The sequence below is a fragment of the Tinamus guttatus genome, unplaced genomic scaffold (assembly GCF_059628265.1).
Source record: "Tinamus guttatus ecotype Peru unplaced genomic scaffold, ASM5962826v1 Tinamus_guttatus_pri_ptg000018l, whole genome shotgun sequence".
Classification (NCBI taxonomy): Eukaryota; Metazoa; Chordata; class Aves; order Tinamiformes; family Tinamidae; genus Tinamus; species Tinamus guttatus.
This window is the reverse complement of record NW_028288552.1, coordinates 1,425,173-1,447,131: the sequence shown is the minus strand read 5'-3', so window position 1 is coordinate 1,447,131 and position 21,959 is coordinate 1,425,173. Positions and strand designations below refer to the sequence as shown.

General features: G+C 53.4%; 1 protein-coding gene across 1 annotated transcript; it reads left to right on the top strand.

Moving 5' to 3' along the window:
* Window positions 1–68: 68 nt before the first annotated feature.
* LOC148596275 (uncharacterized) lies at window positions 69–21,742 on the top strand. The gene is given in 16 exon segments (XM_088523942.1): window positions 69–263; window positions 1,383–1,427; window positions 4,508–4,700; window positions 4,744–4,963; window positions 5,604–5,718; window positions 5,965–6,138; window positions 6,232–6,338; window positions 6,540–6,677; window positions 9,170–9,254; window positions 16,277–16,429; window positions 18,291–18,463; window positions 18,609–18,702; window positions 19,992–20,104; window positions 20,322–20,463; window positions 21,208–21,534; window positions 21,536–21,742. Coding segments are annotated over 16 exon segments (2,481 nt in total).
* Window positions 21,743–21,959: the final 217 nt, after the last annotated feature.

Here is a 21,959-nt window from a genome sequence, read left to right as displayed (position 1 = left end):
GGCACCATCTGCTTCAGACACAGGCAGCCACCCAGGAGCAGGTGGAACAAGCTTCCCTGGTAGGACGAATGCAGCAGAGAATCAGGGATCTGGGAAATGAACTGGCTCTCAGCAGACGCCTGCAGCAAGGCAGAGTTATCGGAGGCCTTGCGGAAGCCGCTGCTGCCTACCCTCCTGAGCTGGGCAGCAGCCGCTCTTTGATGCTGAACGCAGCGGGCAATGCTTCCTGTGTGGCAGACAGAGTGGAAGCTCAAATGGCTGAGGTAAGGCATTGGACATGCACGCTGTGCTCGAATGAGCTGCCCACAGAGTATGAATGAGCAGGGTTCAGCTTTTAAGGGGAAAAGGAGCACGCATTCCTGCCTAGCTCCGGGACACCCAGTCTGCTAGTGCAAACAGCACTGGTGCCCCTCACAACTGGGCGAGCACAGTCCCCTGGATCGCCCTGAGAGACTCCATGAGGCAATGCTCAGAGCCTGCTGCAACCTCAGCGATAGCTCTGGTCCGAGTGTGCCCCAGCCTTTGCAGTGTGTGTGGAGAGCACGTTCCTCACGGAATGGTGAGGTTTGGGGCCCGTGTGGCAAGAGTTGGACAAGAGGGCAAAGCATTCTTCACTGAATGCCATGATCCCTTCCCTGATTTGCACAGAGTGGAGGCAAGGGCAAGCTCTCCTCTTCCATCTTTTACAATCCTGGGAAGGCTTCAGGCATCTCCAGTTGTGACTCAGTGCTGTGGTGCCTGCAGCGTAGCAAGGGTCCTGTTGAAAGGAGATGCCTGCGGGCTGTAGCTGTCCCCATGCCTGTAGTGTTCTGAAGCTGAGCTGCTCGGCTTTGGGCATTGCCTTGTGGGGTCTCAGAGGGTGATCCAGGTGACTGTCCTCAGGCACTCCTGTGGCTAAACAGCAAGTCAGCAGAGCTGCCATGAAAAAGGCTATCTAGAAGGTGGCTGCTGCAAGGAAAGCCAGCTCTTTCTGGCCTGAGTCCTTTGCTGCGGAGTAAATTAAAGAGAGTATTGATTTGTAATGAGAAAAAAAGCAGGCATCACAAATCGGATTGCTCGCTGTGAACAGTGTAAATATGCAGCTTGTGGCCTTGGGACTAGACCTCTGGCCATGTGTGCTTATATCCTCCTTGTGCTTTTTGATGCCCTTCTGCAAAGCCAGAATGAGGGAAACGTGATGAGTGGCAATTGTGTTGTGATACAATTAATGGCACAGAGTAGTGGCAATGCTGTGTTTTGGTGGACAAAGCATTTCTCAGGATTGAGGGTGTTGTTTCCAGTTTGCATTTCATGTTACAGTTAGGTTTCAAAAGGCCGTAGAAGGTAGTACTAGAGGAATGTAACTGCTGAGGACTTAAGGGTATCCTGTGTTATACTTGCAGGTGCGTGAGGAATGGTCAAAAATGTCGCTGAAGAACGTGAGCGAGGTAATTGCAACCTGGAGATTTATGTGACACCTTCATCGTGATCCAAATACTGGTGGCACAGAATATTATGTGCCTGTCCTTAAAAAAGAGAAGAAACAGTGTATGTGCACATGCAAGGCCGCCCCCAGAGGCCCGAATAATCCCCTCTCCGGGGGGCTCTAGTCGGGCCTTTTCAGGGACGGGGCCTGTTTGCAAGCAGGTGGCCCCTGCTTTGCAATTCTTTGGGTTCCTGTTGGCTTCAATCAGCTGCCGAGTGGCCAGCTGTTGCTTTAGAGCCCCTTGCATTTGCTTGGGTGGACACAAGTGCCTTGGGTTGAATGTGTCTGCATTGTGAGCAGAGGTGCCTGTCTACTGGGATGAATGGGGTTGGTTCCTTTGGTTTGGGACTTGCTCCCTTTTGCTCCTGTAACACTAACAGAGGGCCTTTTGTTCCCCCTGCCGCGCGCGCCTTCCTCAGAAGTGGCTTTCTGGAGCGGGGACTGCCAAGAGAGGATATCCCGAGAGGAAGGAAGCCTGGGGAAACGTGCCCTCTAGCTCTTGGCGGAGTGGTGTGTAGATGACATCGAGCTGCATTCAAGTGAAGGTGTTCTGTTCCAATTCTGTATTTAATAAAGCTTGTAGGCTGGGACATCTCTGTTTTATTCCCGTCCCCTTCGTGACTTGGCCTGCCCTGCGCACGCGCCTGTTCCCTCCTCCTCCCGCTGCCTGTCCCTCTTACAGAATGGGAGCGGCGGGCTTGCTGCCAAGGGGGGAACCCTGGTAGGAGTCTGGCCGCTTGCTGGCAGCGTGCAGCCTGTGTCCTTTTCCTCAGGGGAGGTTGAAAGCTCCGCTGGGTTTTTAGACAGGGGCCTGGAGTTGGGGGCTCTGTTTGCCTCCTGCTGCCCTTCAGAGCGCTCCTGCGCTGCCAGGGGGAGGCCGCTCTCAAAGATGGCTGGCAGGTGCTGGCAATGGCGGAAGGCTCCTGAGGCCTGGCCCACAGCAGCTGTCCCCCTTGCCTAGGAGCCAGCCAAGAAGCACGATCAGGCGAGCCGCAAACGGTCGGCAGCAGCTCGAGGCCTGGCAAGCTGATGGAGCGCAGCCTCCCGGAAGCCCTTTCCAAAGATGAGAAGGAACAAGAAAGTGCGTGGGAGTAGTCGGCAGGGATTCCCAAAGGGGGAGGCAAAACCCTGCTGTTACATCCCAAAGGCCTTTACAAGAATCTTAGTTTACCTAAGAGTGGCTGGTCTTAATGCACTCGATAAGGAGAGGTTTGCTGAGTGACAACAGGACCCCAAACTCCGAAAGGAGTTCAAAGGCAGAAGAAGATGCATTAACGTCTGCCATAATGTGTTCTGAAAGGAAGTTTGGCTGCTTACCAGGCCATTTGAGGACTATGCAATCCCAGAGCACCTCACCTAGGCACATGTACATATCTATATTACTCTGGTGTTAATTTACTAATATATATGTATTTTATCTTAGTGTTGGCTTTTTTATTGCTTGGTGCAGTTTTGATTTTAAGCACGTGGTGTACAAAAAGAGCTCCAAAATGGCCCAGTCTTCATAAAAATAAGCTAGTTTGAACTTTGAGAAGAAAGCTGGTCTGGACTGGCAGTGCTTGATGGCACATCCACTGTGAGGACGCAGCAAACCCTGCTGTGGTTTAGGAGGCACCTGTAGCCTTAAGCTAAGACCAAGAGCAATGTGGAGATGACAGCCTCCTGGTTGCTTCCAGTAATTCCAGAGAGATTTGGACATCTGTTAGGGTTTGGCTACAAAAATCCGGGAATGCTCAATGACCGTGTGAACAATACACTCACACTGCTAGCTGGCCTTCAAAGCTAAAGAGCTAATTTAGTAGTTAAAGAATGCAGTGTGCAGGATGTCCTAGCAATGTGTGCATAGCATGGACAAGTTCCAAAAAAAAAGTCCCGATTAGAAGAATCCCATTCATTTGGAACAGTAATGTACATTTGAATTTAAGGATGATTTCCAAGTAAGTGAGAAGCCAGTGCTTATCTGGTGGCCACTTCAATTACATCCCCAAGAGAAAGATCTCTATCCCCCACACCAGAGAGGCTTCCTCTTCCCCTGAGGGGGGAACACGGCTGCTCCCTCTGGAGTCCTTGTTTAGGAACTTGAGACACAGGCTTCGAGTTCCATTGCACAGAGCCCAGTTTCTATCTCTAGCACTATGGCAGGTAATACTTACCGGCTAACCACACAGTATCAGCTTTATACATGGCTTGTAAGGCACTGTTGGACAGGAGCAGGGGCAATTAAAGACTTGCAACCTCACCGCAAAAAGAGAGGTGACCTTCCTTATCAGGGTTAATGGCAGCAGTCACAGTACCTGTTCTGAGTGTCTTCTTGGTATATATGGACCACTAATAGCACCGTAATCAACAGCCAACTGCGCGCTCCTTTTATCAAATACAAGCTTTGCTGTTTTTCCTCCTGCTAACATGTACACATGCAGAAGTGGAGGGAAAAAATCTTCATTCAAACATCTTATGGAAGTATTCCGCTGCTGTTCAGTAGCCTAAGAGCACCTCGGGCTAGCATCCCATCTCACGAACTTATTCCTGCCTCAATCCTACAATTAGTAAAATCCAGACTCTTCATGAAGGGCACGTATCAATATACAAACTAACACCTCCACCCTACTCATGCACTTCAAACATTTAATCGCAATCTATACTATGAGCATGGCCGGGGATTATTATTATTATTATTATTTTGCCTGGTTCTGCTTTTCCGCTCAATTCAGTTGAGCAAACACCGACAAGACGTAAATGGGGATTTTTGTGAAATGAAAGATGATTTTCTACTAATGATAATAACTGGCAGCGCTGGCAGATCTACAACAAGTAGCAGATTCACAATCATAGGAGAACATGAAAAAGATAGTTGAGCGACAACCAAGCTAACAGCGGCGGTGCTCTTTCTCGGGGAGCCGCAGCCCCTTGTGGGTGCGCTGCAGCCCCACGTCGAGGAGCCGCCTGTGGCGCGTGGCAGTGTCACCCCGCGGCGTCACCCCGCCGCCCTGTGACGCCCTCGCCGCGGCTGTTGCGCCTGGCGCCGTCGCCGCGCGGCCTCAGTGCTGCGGCCGCCAGTGCCGGAGCGACGGTCGGCGCGTGCCTCGCTGGGAGCCTCGCTGCGTCCCGGCCCTCGGAGCGCGCCTCTGCTCCCGGCGCGGGGGCTCCGAGCCCGCGACCCCCGCTCCCGCAGCCCGCCGGGGCTCAGCCCCGCCGCAGCTGTCCCGGCCGCGGCCCCTGCTCGGGGCTCGGCTCCTCTGCCCCGCCCGCCCGAGGCGGGGCCGTCTCTCTCTGGCCGTGTCCGCGTCCCCGCCGCAGCATGAAGCGGTTCCTGGCGCTCTTCGGCAAGGGGCGGGGGGCGGCGGCGCCCGGCGGCGCTTCCCTGGCCTGCGTGGGCGCTCGCTACGAGCTTCGCGAGGAGGAGCTGAGCGAGCTGCACCGCGCGGCCGCCCGCGGAGACCTGGCTGCGCTGCGGCGGCTGCCGACACGCGGCCTCGACGGGCGCGACAAGGCCAAGCGGTGAGGGGGGCGGCGCCGGCCGGGGCTTTGCCGGCTCTTCGCGAGGGCCTGGCCGGGCGTGGAGGGCGCGTGTGCTCGAGGCTGCTGCGGGGAAGGCCGGGTGGCAGGCCCTGCCCCAGCAGCACCGCCCGAGGCTGCTGTGCTGCTCTTGGAAAGCCCGTGTCCCCGGCGTGCGGCACTCTGTTGCCACGCAAGCGGTGCTGGCGCAAGCCGCAGGGCGCCTTGGCGAAGGCTGGAGGTGGCCAACCAAGCCTGGGTGGTCCTTGCTGGGCAGCGTGGGTGGTGCTGTTGGAGGCAGCGGGCGGTTGCGCGGGCAGAGGGATGGAGGGCAGCCGCTTGCGCCCGGCAGCGTGGGGCTGCGTGGGCAGACCGCTGTGCCTGGGCGCAGGAGCCCCTTTGCAGGGAAGCGGGTGCGGAGCTGCGGGAAGCGGGTGCTGCGTGGGGTGGGGGTGACTTTTCCTAGCCCCTCGCTCTGGGCTTGGGGTGTGCAGCTGCTGCCGTTGCTGCCGGAATGGGCGACTCTTTCTAAGCTGCTCTTGTGGCTGCGGACAGCGGTGGCCCTAGGCCCGGGACAGAGGCAGGAGCGGTGTGTGCAGCTCGGCGCGTGTGTGCGTGTTAATGGAATGTGTTGCCTTTGTAGGACACCCCTGCATCTCGCTTGCGCTAATGGGCACTCGGAGATCGTGTCCTATTTAGTGGAGAAGAAGTGCAAGCTGGATGCGCGGGACGGCTACAAGAGATCTCCACTGATGAAGGTACGTGGAGCACGGGAGAGCTGTTGAGGGAGGGCTTCCAAGCTGCACCCAGAGCGCTGCGTCTCTGGGGTGATGCGTGATGTTGGGACAGGTGGAGACTGTGTTGCGATTGGCGCAGAATGGGCCCACGTTGCCTCCTCTGGGAAGGCCGGGGTTGCTTTGTGCGCTTGGCCGGCTGTGGGAGCGCTGAGGGAGGGAAACGTAGTTGCTGGGAAGGCTTCCTTTTCTTTGCTGTGTTGCTTGCAGGCAGTGCAGTGCCAGCAAGAAGAATGCGTGGCCATTCTGCTGGCGCATGGTGCCAACCCTAATCTTGCCGACGTTACCGGCAACACTGCCCTTCACCTGGCTGTCCTTGCTCGTAACACCTCTCTAGCAGGGCAGCTACTGGAGCACAGCGCCCTTCTCGAGGCTAAGGATAAGGTAAGTGTAGAATGTGGGTGAGGCTGCTCTCGGAAAGAGAGAGTGGCTTTCCCTGGCTGTTTGGTTCTGACTGGGGGTGCTTTATGCTTGCAGATGGGCTGCACGCCCCTTGCCCTTGCCGTGTCGGGTGGTCACGGCGAGATGGTGGAGTTCCTGCTTGGCAAAGGAGCTGATGTGAACGCTCGAGACCAGTCTGCCAGGTGAAGGGCTTGTCCGAAGAGCGTGTCCGGAGGCCCCGTTCCTTCCGAGTTGTGCTGTGCTTCCATGTAGCTGCCTTTGCTTTGCTTCTGCCTGTGGGAAAGGGGGAAGCAATTGTTGTGGGAGCAAAGAGGGCTGAAAGGCATGCGAGTGAAATGTCTGCGTTGGCTCCGAGCTTTCCTCTCCTCTTTTGGATGCTCTAGGACCCCTTTAATGCGGGCTGCTTCGACTGGGAACAGGAGCATCCTAGACACTCTTCTTCGCCATGGTGCTGATCTTTCCCAGAAAGATGTTGCTGGGTGGACGGCGGAGGAGTATGCTAGGACTTTTCTGCATGCTCGGTAAGTGCTTTAGGTGACGTTAGAGTTGCTGAGGTGTGTGAATGTGCGTGTTGGCTTATGGGCACTCTTGTTAAGAGCAGCAAGGTTTAATGATGTGTGGAGACGTCTGTGGAAGCTGGGCAAAAGGGCATGTTCTGGAACATGTAGTGTCAAGTGTGAACCGGGAGGTTTTCCTTGACTTCACCCCGACTGCTCGGTCAGGTTTCAAGTTGGTGGTGCTGAGCTGAGCTGTGAGCAATAGCGAGCCTGAAAAGTGTGCTTTGGGCAAGTGGAGTGTATACGAAGCCCTCCCCAGAGCAGCGCATGAGACCAAATGCAGAGGTCCTTTCTTCTGCCGCTTCCCCTCGCCCTGGGCCTGTAGCAAGGGGAGCAGGAAGGGCGGGTGTGCGTGGGTATGTGTAACTAGCCCGTGTGTGTCAGCTTGCCAGATGGCTCTGAATAGGCGTAGCGTGGAGAAGCAGTGGCTCGTTGTGTCCTAGAAGAGCCGTGTACAAGGATGCCGTTGGTTTTGGTGACAGTCCTTCCTTTCTTCCTGTCTGCAGCGTTAGTGAAGAGCTGGCAGAGTGCGCGCAGAGGGCGCGTGCAGGCGGCCCAGTAGGCATGGCAGGACTCAGCTCGCCTCCCGGAGCAGGAGCTGCTGCCTCTGCATCGGGCGCCTGTGCTGCGGCCAGCGGAGGTAGGATCCTTAAGCGCGGAGGAACTGCTGGGGCTCTGCGTGTGGCGTGTGCGTGTGCGTGTGGTGCGAGTAGTTGAGCACTTCATTAGCTTCCTATCCCGTCAGCGCCCTGCAGCGTTTGCTAACTGTCTGCTCCCAACGCGCGTTTGTCCCATGCTAGTATTTTGTTGAGGAAGCTTAGAAGGAAATGTAAGGGCAGTGTTGATTTTCTTTGCTAATGTCCTTTGAGGGGAAGGGGGTTAGAATTCAGTAGGGTGCGAGAAGTCAAGGGCAGGTTGGGGCCTGCTTTTGTCCCTGCTGTCTTGTGTGACTGTTCCCCTGCAGCGTGGCCTGCAGAAGTGCCTGTGTTAGGTGCTTGTGGGCCGTGTTGACTTCTGAAGGTCTGACATGCTAAGAATTAATCGTGTCAATTAATGTTTTCACAGTGGGAGAGGAGCTTTCCCGTGAATGCTTTGTAAGGTGAGGCTTGACCAAGCGCTTTCCCCCAATCCTTTCCCCTGCCTCAGAAGAGGAGAGCCTGGAGAGAGACACAGTCCTTCTTGTCTTAACTTTTCAAGCGTTCAAGATACTGATGACGAGGAGAGCGAGGACAACTCCGTTCCTGCCTCCGAATTAGAAAGACGCCGTTTAGCTGCCAAGGTGAAGTGGCCCAAGAGGCAGAATTTCTGTGGAATGAGTGAGTGGTTTGGAGGGCTGAGCTGTGTGGATTTGAGCGAAAGGGCGCTTGCAGTGCGGTGGCTTTGCTCCTGCAAAGCGGTCTCCTGCCTGGCCCCCTTCCTGCTGCTGTGAGCTACTTCCTCCAAGTCTGGTAGCCGTGGCAGAGCACGCAGCAGTCTGGTGGTCGGGGGCAGAAGAGCACTAGGTGACAAGAGAAATGACCGCACAGTCTTGATGTGCGTGAGATTTCTAGAGAATAAAGGCTGATGAGCTCCTAGATTACCTGTTCCTTTGTCCTGCAGACCTTGCTGTCGGTTTCCAGGAACAAAGGGGTGGTAGAATTGTGAGTGATGTGGGAGAAAGGCATTTATTGTTCCAAGTGGGCTGAGGTGCTTCATCCCCTGGCTCTCCTGTCCTCCTTGTGAGGTTCCTCAAGTGTGCTCAGCAGGGAGCTCCTGTAGCCGGTGTCTTTGTCTCCTGGCACATGGGAATGGCATTCCAGGCTCACGTGCGCCTGATCTCCCGCTGCCTGTTTCCCCTCTGATGATGTCTCTTTATTTTTGCTGTTTCTCCTGCAGAAGAGGTGTTTGGCACTGGGACTGTGCAGCGATTCTGAGGATTCCGAGGATGATGCTGGAAGGCACCCTGCAGTGCTGGAGATGCAGGCAAGATTTCCTTCTTCTCCTGGTTGCCCTCTTGTCAGTGAGCTTTGAGAGGGTGTCGCAGATGCCGTCTGCAAGGAGCTACTGCAGCACAGGGAGATGTGCTAGTGGGTTGAAGAGTGCCCGTGAGGAAAGGGAGGGAAGCTGGACTAAGGCTGTCGGAGAAGCAGGCAGCTGTTGCTTGTCCTGGGTGTAAAGAAGGGGCAGATGGGGAGTGTGCTCGTGCGTGTCGCCGTGTTGTTGAAGCTGGAGTCAGAGTGTGTCTAGGCCATGCTTGTGAGGGGCAGAGCAGCATGTCTGTGGTGCTGGCTATTGCTGTCTGCCCAAAGGCATTCCTGTGGAAAACCTGCAGGCCTTTCTTTGCAGCAGACAAGAGAGAACTCTCCTGTGTAGTAACCCAGGGAAATGAAGCATTTTGCAGTGTGAATTGCCGCTGCAGAAGATGCTTCTTTCTGTTCTTTGCAACACTTTTTTTTTTTTTTCCTGCCCTCTCTTAGGAAGCATCATCTGAAAAGGATGGAGAGGAAGGTGCTGGTGGCCCTCAGGATAAAGATGCTGCAGGATCAGTGGCTGGTGAGAAGGGTGAGTTAGTAAACACGGGTCCTGCTGTGTGTTTGCTTGTTGGGGCTTGCCTGATGGAGGAGAGCAGCAGAGTGAAAGAAGCACTCATGGTGTGCCCTTCCTTCTTTCCCTTGTAGATGTTTCCTTGGCAGCGGGAGCGGAGCAGGAGAAAGACGGAGACTCCCTCTTGGATTCTGAGGTGCTTTCTGTTGGTTTTTGTTGTTGCAGAGGAGCGGGGGAAAGGGTGTGTGTGCTCCTGCATATTTGAATGTAGGTGAATGTAGGCTCAGCCTGTGTCCAGGCTGCACTTCTGAGAGTCTCTGTTGAAGAGGAACAGCATGTCTGTGACACTGGGTATTGCTGTGCACAGAAACCTCCTCCTAAGCGAGGAGTGCAGGCCTTGTAAAAGAAAAGTGAGAATGTTTTTCCCTGTACAGGTACAGGGAATAGAAGTACTTTGCACGGTGTCCTTTCCTGTGCAACGGGTGCTTCTTTCTGTTCCTTCCAACTCTTTTGGCTGGCCTCTTTCAGGAGGAATCACCTGCACGGGATGGGGAGGAAGCAGCAGGTGGTCCTCAAGTTGCAAATGCTGCAGCAGCCCTCCCTGTCAGTAGAGGTGAGTTCAGAAGCGTTGAGCCCCTGTGTTTGTTTGCTCCTTGGTCTGAGTCAGTGAATGCTGGTGATGAGCTGCTGCTGAGATGGGAAAGCCCCAATTCTGCCCTTGCCAGCAAATGCCAGGGCAGAGGGGAAGGCCAAGTGAGGAAGATGTTTTGTGGAAGTGCTGGAGTGCAAGGAGTGTTATTTCGTGGTGACTTCCTGCCTGTGTGAGGATGTGGGAGGAAGGGTGAGAACACAGTGGTGCGGCTCAGAGTGAGGATGCTCTTGAATGACGCTGCTTTTTCTTCTTTTTTTAAACACTCTAGTAACAGCATTATCTGTCCCTTGGCTGTGGGTGTTTCCTGATGGAGGAGAGCAGCAGAGTGAGAGAAGCACTCATGGTGTGCCCTTCCTTATTTCCCTTGCAGATGTTCCATCGGCAGCAGGAGCGGAGCCGGAGGAGGACAACGATTCTCCCTGGGATTCTGAGGTGCTTTCAGCGGGGGGCACAGTGGGTTCCCCGTGGGGGGATCTTCTCAGGAGGTTCCTCTGGGTGTGGGCCCTGCACCGAGGAGGCTCTGCTCCTTCTTTGGCTGCTTCTGCCATACGTTTGTTCCAGTGAACTGGAGCAGCTTTAGCTGTGTGCAAGCTGCTCCACGAGGCTTGTGAGGAAGCAGGGTCTGGGAATGTCCGAGCTCTCATAGCAAGTGGCCCTTGCATGGGATTTGTAGTGCAATACTCAACGGGTCCAGATTCTGGCTCTGCAAGAGTTTGGTGGGGTTGCTATTTCTTTGCCAAAGTATCCATGAAAAGGACAGTGTATGGAATCCTGCAGCCAAGTAAGAAGCCCAACAGCAATAACGTGGGTTTTGACTTGGAGCGCTGTTTTGGGTAAAAAAAGTGCAAGGGAGGAAAGAGGCGGAGTTGGACTAAGGTTACTGAAAAGCAGGCAACTGTTGGTTTTCATTGGTGCAAAGGAGAGGGGAAAGGGTGTGTGTGCTCCTGGGTATTGGAACGTGGGTGAAGGCAGGCTGAGACTGTGCGCAGGCTGTGCTTGTGAGGGTCTCTTCAGAAGCAGAAGAGCACATATGTGACATTGGGTACTGCTGTCTACTCAAACGTCTTCTCAAGGGAGGAGTTGCAGGCCTCAAAGAAAGGAAGTCAGACCATTTTTCCCTGTGTGGGTAGAGGGAAGTAGTTTGCAGGGTGTCTATTGCCTGCACAGGGAGTGCTTCTTTCTGTTCTTTGCAACTGTTTTGGCTGGCCTCTTTCAGGACGAAGCACCTGCAAGGGATGGAGAGGAGGCCGCTGATGGTCCTCAGGATACAAATGCTGCAGGAGCCCCGGCTTGTGTGCGAGGTGAGTTGAAGGGCACGTTGAAGGCCACGTCTTGTTTGGTGGCTGTGAGGGCCAATGCATGGAAACGGTGCCGTGCTTGTGAGACGGGGCAGCCCCGATTCTGCCCTTGCCACCAAAGGAGAGGGCGGAGGGCACGTCAGCTGAGGGAGGCGTTTTGTGGTAGTGCTGGAGTGCAAGGAGCACTGTTTCTTGGTGACTCGCTGCGCACGTGGGGATATTTTGTGTAGTGCTTTGAGGACCCCTCCGTTGCGATGCGAATGGACTGTGGGTGCCAGACTCTGGAGCGCGAGTTTGGGAGAGCAGCTGCCCGCACGGCTCCCTCCTCCAGGACTCCGGCCTTGCAGAGCCGCGTTTGGGTGCTCGCTGCCCCTCTGTTGGGTGCTGGTTGTAGCTGTGTGAGCTGTCCTGCTGGGCTTGGGCGACTTCTGCTGCAGAGAAGGGCAGGGGAAGGGGTGAGAACACAGTGGTGCGGCTCAGAGTGAGGATGCTCTTGAATGACGCTGCTTTTTCTTCTTTTTTTGAAGACTCTAGTAACAGCATTATCTGTCCCTTGGCTGTGGGTGTTGCCTGACGGAGGAGAGCAGCAGAGTGAAAGGAGCACTCATGGTGTGCCCTTCCTTATTTCCCTTGCAGATGTTTCCTTGGCAGCGGGAGCGGAGCAGGAGAAAGACGGAGACTCCCTCTTGGATTCTGAGGTGCTTTCTGTTGGTTTTTGTTGTTGCAGAGGAGCGGGGGAAAGGGTGTGTGTGCTCCTGCATATTTGAATGTAGGTGAATGTAGGCTCAGCCTGTGTCCAGGCTGCACTTCTGAGAGTCTCTGTTAAAGAGGAACAGCATGTCTGTGACACTGGGTATTGCTGTGCACAGAAACATCCTCCTAAGGGAGGAGTGCAGGCCTTGTAAAAGAAAAGTGAGAACGTTTTTCCCTGTACAGGTACAGGGAATAGAAGTACTTTGCACGGTGCCCTTTCCTGTGCAACGGGTGCTTCTTTCTGTTCCTTCCAACTCTTTTGGCCGGCCTCTTTCAGGAGGAATCACCTGCACGGGATGGGGAGGAAGCAGCAGGTGGTCCTCAAGTTGCAAATGCTGCAGCAGCCCTCCCTGTCAGTAGAGGTGAGTTCAGAAGCGTTGAGCCCCTGTGTTTGTTTGCTCCTTGGTCTGAGTCAGTGAATGCCGGTGATGAGCTGCTGCTGAGATGGGAAAGCCCCAGTTCTGCCCTTGCCAGCAAATGCCAGGGCAGAGGGGAAGGTCAAGTGAGGAAGATGTTTTGTGGAAGTGCTGGAGTGCAAGGAGTGTTATTTCGTGGTGACTTCCTGCCTGTGTGAGGATGTGGGAGGAAGGGTGAGAACACAGTGGTGCGGCTCAGAGTGAGGATGCTCTTGAATGACGCTGCTTTTTCTTCTTTTTTTAAACACTCTAGTAACAGCATTATCTGTCCCTTGGCTGTGGGTGTTTTCTGATGGAGGAGAGCAGCAGAGTGAGAGAAGCACTCATGGTGTGCCCTTCCTTATTTCCCTTGCAGATGTTCCATCGGCAGGAGGAGCGGAGCCGGAGGAGGACAACGATTCTCCCTGGGATTCTGAGGTGCTTTCAGCGGGGCCACAGTGGGTTCCCCGTGGGGGGATCTTCTCAGGAGGTTGCTCTGGGTGTGGGCCCTGCACCGAGGAGGCTCTGCTCCTTTTTGGCTGCTTCTGCCATACGTTTGTTCCAGTGAACTGGAGCAGCTTTAGCTGTGTGCAAGCTGCTCCACGAGGCTTGCGAGGAAGCAGGGTCTGGGAATGTCCGAGCTCTCATAGCAAGTGCCTTATTAGAAATGCATAGTGCGTGCTCCAAGCTTTTTCTTCCTATGTGTGTAACTATTTCATTAGGATAGTATTGGAGAGCTGGGTGAGGAGCTTGCTGATGCTCCTAAAAAGCAGTCGCCAGCAGAAGCCTTGCTGGAAGCTGCCCCACGTTCCTGCCGGGACCTGGAGGAAGAGCAAGGGCAGCTGCAGAAGGAATTGGCCAGGGTTAAAGGCAAGGTAGGCAAATGCCATAACAACAATAATGAGCGTAACAGGGCTGTTCTTCCTCTGTAAATGATGAGAAGGACAAGGCAGCATTCTGAGCACAGGTACAAGTGAGATGTGATGAAGTCAGTAGTTCCGCACTGCCGTAACCCATGAGGGCGGTGGAGCCTTGAGCGGAACGACGTGCTCTTCTTCATGTGCTGTGCTGTGCAGGGCAGTGTAGTTTGAGAGCTGCAGAAAGCGCTCTTTTCCTTTGTCAGTTGGAGCTGTCTGCTTGTAGAAAATCAGAATGGGGACAGGAGAGGCCAGTAGGAAAGAGGGTGAAGCACCAGAGTTTGGGAGATTTGACTTGGGAGTCAAAGCAGTGTGTAAGATGCTGAAGATGAAGCTGACTCCCATGGTTCCTGGTTTGACAGTTGCAGGAATCGGAAGAGCGGCGTCTCCGGTCTGAGCGGTCTGTTGAGGAGTTGAAGAGAGCCCTGGCAGAGAAGCAAAGAGAATCAATGGCTGCTCCCCAGCAAGAGCAAGAACGTGGCACACTGCTCTTCACCATAAAGCTCTTGAGGGAAAAAGTTGGACGGTGAGGAAGTGCCAGAGTGAAGCAAGGCTTTGCTTTGTGGGCTGGTGTAAAGGCAACGGGATTACCTTGCTGCATCCCAGCAAGGGAATGTGGGACTTGGAGGGAGGCTTTTGCGTGAGATGTTGTTAGTTCACAGTGTGGAGTGGGTATGTGTGCTCTGTGGGGTTCCCATACTGAGCCCTATGTTTCCTTTGAAGGCTTGAGTTTGAAAAAACAGGGCTGGAGGTGACAGCGCGCCATGAGACTGCCAGGGTGGAAGCTCTTCAGAAAGAGCTGCGCAGCTCTGCCTCTGTAAGCGACTCCTGACCTTTCCTTTTCATGAGCTCCTGAGCCTACTTGTGTGTGTGTGTGTGGACAGTTAGAGAAGAGATTGCATGGCCTTGGAGTGTGCTGTGGAAGGGGAAGCTCCTCCCGCCCGTGTTCATTGCTGCCCCTTCATACTGCGCATGCTTCTGTCTTTCTCCCTGGAGTGAATGGCTGAGGCAATGGTTGCTAACAATTTGGGGGTCTTCTCTGAATATCACTGAAGTATTTGCGAGTGATGAAAGAGAGCAGGATCTGTAGGAGAAAATCAATGAGCGCAAGAAGGCATTTCTGTACTAAGCATAGAGGTTGAGCAAGTAAGACCCAGGAGCCAGCGGGAAGGAGTGAAATATTTAGGGGCCAAGGAAAGCTTGAATGAAGATCTTGAAATGGAGCTGAAACTAAACGAGGGAACCTTTTGACAAACTGTTCTGCAATGCAACGCAGAGCTGGACCTGAAAGGCAGAATGGTCAGGACTGTCCTCCTAACTGGAGCAGCCAAGGGAGAGCAAAGCTAGACGAGGAACAGGGACTGATTCATTCTGCTCCCACTTGGGCTCTGCTCTTCAGGAACTTGAACGCCATGAGGCATCGAGAAGCCATGTTGAGCCTAGATAATTGTAATGCCACAAAAAGAATGAAGTGTGGCCCCATGTCAGGCAAAGGCTTTTGGTTATGCTTGAGGACCTGTGCAAGATCAAGAAAGCAAATGAATGTATGATAAGGCAAGAATCTATGCAGGAAAGATTGGCTTGGCTCAGCTCCTTTTGCTCAGCTCTTTTTCTTTGTTGAACAAGGAGAAGATATGCAGAACAAGGCGGGTCATCACAGAAGGAGTAGTGAGGGCTGTCCAGGAGAGTTTATATGATCTTGTCAAGAACGTCAGCGCTGACCCTGAAAAGCAAGCCTACCTGAAGGAGGGGAGAGACAGGGGATCCCGTGCCAAATGTCCTGACTTAAGAGAAGGAGCCTCTCCATATGAGACTGACAAAGTAGAAAAGAGGACACGAGACCCCTCTGTTTTTGTAAAGGATTATAAAGAACAAGGGAAGATTTGTCAGTTCTTGAAATAATGTTACTTTTCTGAAGGTCCCCAGGCATACGCTGCCTGCGTGGGAATGCACCGTGCAGGGTTTGGTCTGCTTTGTGGTGTTTCTCTTGGAATTTTGGAGAGTGTTGGCAAAGAGGGGGAAAGGCTGCAATCTGAGCAGAGATCAGAGGATGATAGCGCAGTCTAAACTGTGGTGTAAAAATATTCAGGCTTTTTCTTTTCATTTCTTCCACCTAATCCTTTTGGTGTCGCAGCAGGCGAGTCCTTTTATTTGGTGTCCATGTGTTGCACTGGTGCCACGAAGGAGCGTTTCGAAAGTAAGAAGCACCCGGTGTGCAAGGGCTGAGAAGAGGAGATGCAGGGAAGTGCAGTGATGGGGGAAAGGGGGGAGAGTGTTCTGAGGAAAACTGCTGCTAAGGAGGACTGAGAGGAGGAGCGGGATCAAGCTGACTGTAGCTGAGTGGAGAGCAGCAAAGGAAGGGAAGGAGAAGAGCTGACAAAAGACTGTGCTCAGAGTGCCCAGCAAAGGCTAAAGGGGGATATTTGGTCTTCTAGTGAGAAAGACTCATTTCTCCCTAAGTGGGTATTGCAAGTGAAGAGCACTAGTATTGTGCAGGTGTTTGTTAATCTCTGTGTGTGTCTGGAGGGCTCTAAGGGGGCTGCAGTTGCTCAGGAAGCTGGTTTTGCTCACAGTCCAAAACTTTGAGTTCCCCCTCTCCTGATGCGGTCCTATTTCTTCCTCTGAGGCTTTCCAAAAGATGGCCCAAGCCGAGAGAATGGCTGCTTGGCAAATCAGTCCAAGTGTCTGCCTGCAAATGGACACGGTGCACAAGTGTGCACTGTGCTGCTCTGCAGAGTGTTTGCCTCATTCTGTGTGTGTGAAAAGGCCTGGTCCAAGTGTGGCTCTCGGGTGGAGAGAGACTTTTGTCCAGAGTCTGACAATGGCTGGAAGGGAATGAAGGCGGGGGTAGGAGTGAGGGGTAGGGAGATGCCTGAGAAAGGTCTGGGTGATGGGAGAAGGGGAAGAAACATAGTAGTCCTTTGGGGAGCTACTTCTCGGAAGAGTCGTGTAATGTAACAGGAAAAGCAAAAGCACAGTGCACGGTGCAAGGCTTTTCCTGCGACGCGTGTCCTTATTCCATCAGGGCAGGGTCAGGGAGCTGGAGCAGGAGCTCGCCGATGCCCGCAGAAAGCAGGCGCTGTCCGAAGCCTCGCTGGAAGCTGCCACGCGTGCTCGCCGGGAGCTGGAGGAGGAGAAAATGCAGTTGCAAAAGGAGTTGGCCAGGGTTAAAGGCAAGGTAGGCAAAGGCTGTGACTAGCCCGAGGACCCTGACAACCCTGTTTTCCCCTGTAACCAATGAACAAGCAGCGGGATGGGAGAGGCCAGTATGAAAGAGGACGAAGCAACAGGGTTTTTCAGAGGTGACCTGCGAGTGAAAGCAGGTGCCTTGAGTGTGTGAAGAGGAAGCTGACTAGCGTGGGTCCTGGTTTGACAGTTGCAGGAGTTGGAAGAGCAGCTTCTCCAGTCTGAGCGGTGTGTTCAGGATTTGAAGAGAGCCCTGGCAGAAAAGCAAAGGGAAGCATTGGCTTTTTCTGAGCAACTGCAAGAATGTGAGAAGGCCTGCTTGGAAATGGAGAGCCTAAAAGTGCTGAAAGACAAAGTGGAAAGGTAAGGTGTTGGCATAGTGAAGCAAGGCTGTGCTTTGTGGGAGGGTGTAAAGGCAACGGGGTTAGCTTGCTGCTTGAGAGCAAGCAAATCTGGGATTTGGAGGGAGGTGTTTGCTTGAGATACCGTCAGTTCACAGTTTGGAGTGGGTGTCTGTGCTCCGCTGGGTTCCCATACTGAGACCTATGTTTCCTTTGAAGGCTTGAACTTGAGAATGGGAGGCTGGAAGGCAGAGCTCACCAACAGACAGCTCAAATCGAAGCTCTTCAGAAAGAGCTGCACAGCTTTGCCTCTGTAAGCTACTCCTGCCCTTTCATTTTCACAGGATCTAATATGAAGCCCTGGGTTTGTGGATTAGAGTCATGTGTGCAGTTCAATAACAGCACGTGCATCTGAGCAGATTGCTGGCATTTTCTTAAAAACAGATGCACGTGCATGTCTGCAGTCTATGTTTATGTGCTGTTCCAAGGAGAACAGTACTTGGCCATTTTGAACTCATAGGAAGCCACGAGCTTAAAGAATTGCTGGCAAAGCTTAGCTGTTGGCAGCAGACAGAGAGCAGACATCAGCTGTGCAGAGGCACAGTGGTGTGGACAAAATAAGTTATGTTTAGGTTCACTCTGAAGCCTGAAGCAGCTCTGTAATGTAACAGGAAAGAAGAGAAAGCGGAATCTGTGGTCCAAGCCTTTTCTTCCTATGCATGTAACTATGTCCACAGGACACGGCCAGACAGCTGGAGCAGGAGCTTGCTGAGGCTCGTCGAAAGCAGCTGATGTCAGAAGCCTCTCTGGAAGCTGCCACACGTGGTTGCAAGGACCTGGAGGAAGAGAAAGGGCAGTTGCTAAAAGAGTTGGACAGGCTTAAGGGCAAGGTAGGCAAAAACAGTAACTACCTTAATGAGCCTGACAATGTTGTTTTTCCCTGGCAAATGATGAACAAGCAGAGGGCAGTATTCTGAGAACAGGTGCCAGGGGGACGTGAGCAAGTCAGTCATTGCGGCCTGTCATAACCCATGAAGGAGGTGGAAGCTGGAACCAAATGACCTGCTCTTCCTCCTCCACCGGGCAGGGTGCTGTAGTGTGAGAGCTGCAGAAAGCAGCATCCCTCCTGGATAGGTGGGGCTTTGCATGGTCCACGTGAAGCAGCATCTCAGGCAGGTGCTCTGAATGGTCGCGCTGGCTGAGCCTGCACTGGGCCTCACGTCCACAGCGGAGATTGAAGGGCCTCAAAGTGACTAAGTGACTCACTTGCCTAGTGCAATAGCCCTGGTGCCTAAGTTTGGCAAGGTCTTTGCTGTGCGGTCCCTGTGGAAGGAAGCGGATTGGTGTTGGGGCGGTTTTGGGGACTGCTTGTAGGAAGACAAGATGGGGATGGAAGAGGCTAGTAGGAGAGAGGGCAAGGCAAGAGGATTTGGGAGAGATGACTTGGGAGTCAAAGCACTTGGCTTGTCTGTATGTAAATGCAGGTGAGTAGCGTGGGTGCTGGTTTGACAGTTGCAGGAGTCGGAAGAGCAGCGCCTTCAGAGTGAGCATTGTGTTGAGGAGTTGCAGGCGGCCCTGTCGGAAAAGGAGAGGGAAGCAATGGCTTCTTCCAAGCAACTGCAAGAGCTTGTGGAAGCCTCCTTGGAAAGAGCTAGCCTAAAGCAGCTGGAAGAACGAGTGGGGCGGTAAGGAACTGCCCCGGTGAAGCAAGGCTTTGCCTGCCGGGGTGGTGTAAAAGCAAGAGGAAGAGCTGGCTGCATGGCAGCAAGCCCATCCAGAATTTGGAGGGCCGTTATTTCACAGTGCTGTCTCCCTGTGTTTCCTTTCAAGGCTTGAGCTTGAAAAGGTGAGGCTGGAAGGGAGAAGCGACCAACACACGGCTCGAATTGAAGCCCTGCAGAAAGAGCTGCACAGCTCTGCCACTGTAAGCTCCTCCTCAGCTTTCTTCTTCATGAGCTCCTGAGCCTAGCTGTGTGTGTATGTGGGGACATTCTGGGAAGAGATTTTCCTGGGGAGCCCAGGGGGACATCATTTCTGGCAGTCCGCAGGGGATCGGCTCTGCTTTGTCCCTCTCCAAGGCCTTCTGGTGTTGAGAGGTTCCCTGGCTACTGTGCGGCCTGAGCAGCGTGCGAGGAGAGGCTTTGACACTCATGTGCTGCTTTGACCGCCTGCTGCTTTTTGGCTGTCCTGGTGCTTAAGCCCTCAGGCAGTAGCACTTGTTGCTGCCCTAAGGGCGAGTTAGCTCGTGGAATTGCTTTGGTGCCAAGCAAAGCCCGAAGCGGCATCCTCAGGCTGTGACAAGGGAGACTTCATTGCCAAACCTCTGACACCTTCCCTGTTTACTGACTGTGGATTCCTTGGCTCGAAGGTGTCAATCCATAAAGGAATGGCACAGGCGTAGGCAGTGTTGTGTGCTTGGGCCAAGTTAGGAGACAAGCCCTTAATGAAGGAGAACTGCTCCAGGGCTCAAACTGGGGGTCGATTGTAAAGGAGTAGTGAGATGGAGAAATGTTGGTGGCATTTCGCTTCGCTAATACCCCTTGAATGAGGTGCAAGCGTGAGTCCGGGAAGCATCAGTGTGGCTTTTTTGTTCCTTAGGTTCATAAGAGCCTGGAAGATCTGCTCTCTGCCTTACAGACAAGACACGTGCCTCTGAAAGAAGACAAATATCAGCAGGTACATGAAGGGTTGCTCTGACTTCCCTCTTCCAGTCGATGATTTTCTTTCCTTTTGAGTGCGTGCAGGCAGCTACACTGTTCACGAACTCTGTAACCTTGAACGCCCAGGACTGTTGCCTAGTGATGGCGGCTGATTCCCCTGAAGCTCGAACTTAAGCTCTGCTGTCCACTGATGTGGATAGCTAAGTACCACCTGCTGGTGCCAGGGGGACAGAGGAAGCTGTTTCTCAGGCTCTTTTGCACCTTTCTCCCCTGGGCCGCTCATAGCAGGTGGCCTTCAGTTTTGAGGAGTGCAGGGCAGGGGAATTGTGTCTGGCCGGCGTCTGTTTGTGTCCCTTGAGATTGGCCTGTGTGGTGGGGAAAGGGAGGTCCTGGACTTGCCGTGGGAATTCTGTGCCCTGGCCCTCTGTGGCCGCCCCTGGCCTAGCAGAGAGAGACGTCCTGCAAGTTCTTTGTGAGGAACACCCTGTGCAGCTGGCGCTGGCGGATGGCATTACTGAGCTGCGTATGTGCTTTCTCCTTCCTGTGTGCAAAGTGTGAGAGTGAAGGAAAGGCAGTGAAGAAGGGGGCAGAGCGGGAACAAGCAGCAGAAGCCCAGCTGGAGGAGGCAGTGAAGAAAAACATGGAGCTGCAGGAAGAATGCAGCAGGTATGGCTTTTTAGCATTTGTAAGAAATACCGGCTAAGCTGGGAGTCAAGGTTCCTTTAATTGACTCAGAGACTATGAGTACGTAACGGTTTGTGAGCAACCTCAAGGGAATGCTTCTTTGTTTTTTGGGGTTTTTTGTTTGTTTGTTTTTGTTTTTGCTTTGTTTGTTTTTTTTTTCCCATGGCTTTCCTATTTTACTCCCTAATTGGCTGTGCAGGTCCAAGAGGCTTCTGGAGAAAGCTCTGAAGAAACTAAGGACCTATGAGAGGCGCGAGAGCGAGTCCCAGCTGAATCTACAGGCCAAGCTGAAGGACGCACCTTCTGGAGGGGGCAGCGAAGATGACATATTAAGAACAAAGGTGAGCTGTGCTTCGTTGTTTCTATGTGTTTGTTTTGGAAAGCTGTCTCGTTTCTTCTCCTGACTTCTGTATTCACGTGCACGTTCACGTGGTGGCTGTGTTTGGAAATGAAGGGGCTTTCTTCTGATCCCTGGAAATGTCTGACTAATCTTTCCGAAAGGGCAGGAGTGCCGCGGTGCCAGGGTGGTGGTGTGGAAAAGGTGAATTTCTGAGGAGAGAGGAAACCGTTAGAGTAGCAGTTGACCTTTGGGGACTTCTGGAAACCTGATACTTCCTAAAAGTTCTTGGAAAGAAGCTACCGCTTGGTCCCAGAGCGAATAGGGCTTCTTTGTCCATGGCTTAGAAAGCTGCTTTCTGGAGGAGTGTTGACAAAGTCAGGCAATGCCGACTGTGAGACAAGTCTGGAAGACCCCTGGCAGCCCCGCTGCATACAAAACACCCCGCGTGATGTGTGCTCCTGAGGAAAGGAGAAGGAGCCTAGCTCTGTGGATGTGTGATCTCCTGGGAGTGAAGCCTTTATTGGCTAGGGGAGTGCTGGAGGAGACCTGAGAAGGGCGGGAAACTTGAGGTGGTCTTTTGGGAAACCTTTAAAAGAGGTGCTGCTTTTGGCAGAGGAGCATGGCTTTCACTTGGTTTTAAAACGGAGCGAGCTGGTGACAAGCAGAGTCTCAGCGCACAGCCTGCAGGGTCTGCAAAGAACTGCGTATGCTTAAGGCTCTCTGTGTGTCCCTTGGCTGTGTGCAGGTGCAGGAACTTTGCAAGCGGCTCTCTGCAGAGCAGAGAAACTCAAGGCAGCTCAAGAAAGCAAACGAAGGTTTGCGGGAAGAGTTGGCTTGCATGCATGGGAGCCATGCACAGCTGCGGAAGAGGAAGCGGCAGCTGGAAGAAGAGGTGGCTGCCCTCCGGTGCCGTGTAGAGACCAGCACGCCAGACCTCAGCCACATCAAAGAGCACAAAAGAGAGACTGAAGAAGAGGCCGAGCGACAACTAAGGCAAAAACTACGGGAAGTCAATCTCTTTCTGCAGGTAAACGTACTTGGCACTGGCATGCACAGTCCATTTGTTCGTTTTCCTTCATCTCTTCTGTACTAGTGTCCTTCTCCAGTGTATCCAGCTTGTGCTGGTCAGGGCTGTGGGTTCATGGGCTCTTTATATCTGGAGGAGTCTGTTGAAGGCCGTGAGCTTGTGGAACGCTTGTCCTCAGCCATTCCGGGCATCACCATCTTTTTGCACATTAGTGCCTGGAGAATCAGGGAACAGCGTTAAGAGAAGGGACTAGCGTCTTGCCGAGAGAGAGGTGGCTTCTTAGTCCGAGCTTTGATTGGAAACCAAAATACATAAACGTTGTGCTAAGAGCAGGTTTCCACCAGTGAACAGAAAGCATTGCGTAACGTGGTGCCTCTGGCTGTGGCCGTGGATTCTTGAGGGCAGTGAGGAGGCGCCTGAGTAAGGCTGTGCTCTTCCAAGGGGGTGTGTGGAAACTGTCGCCGGGCATG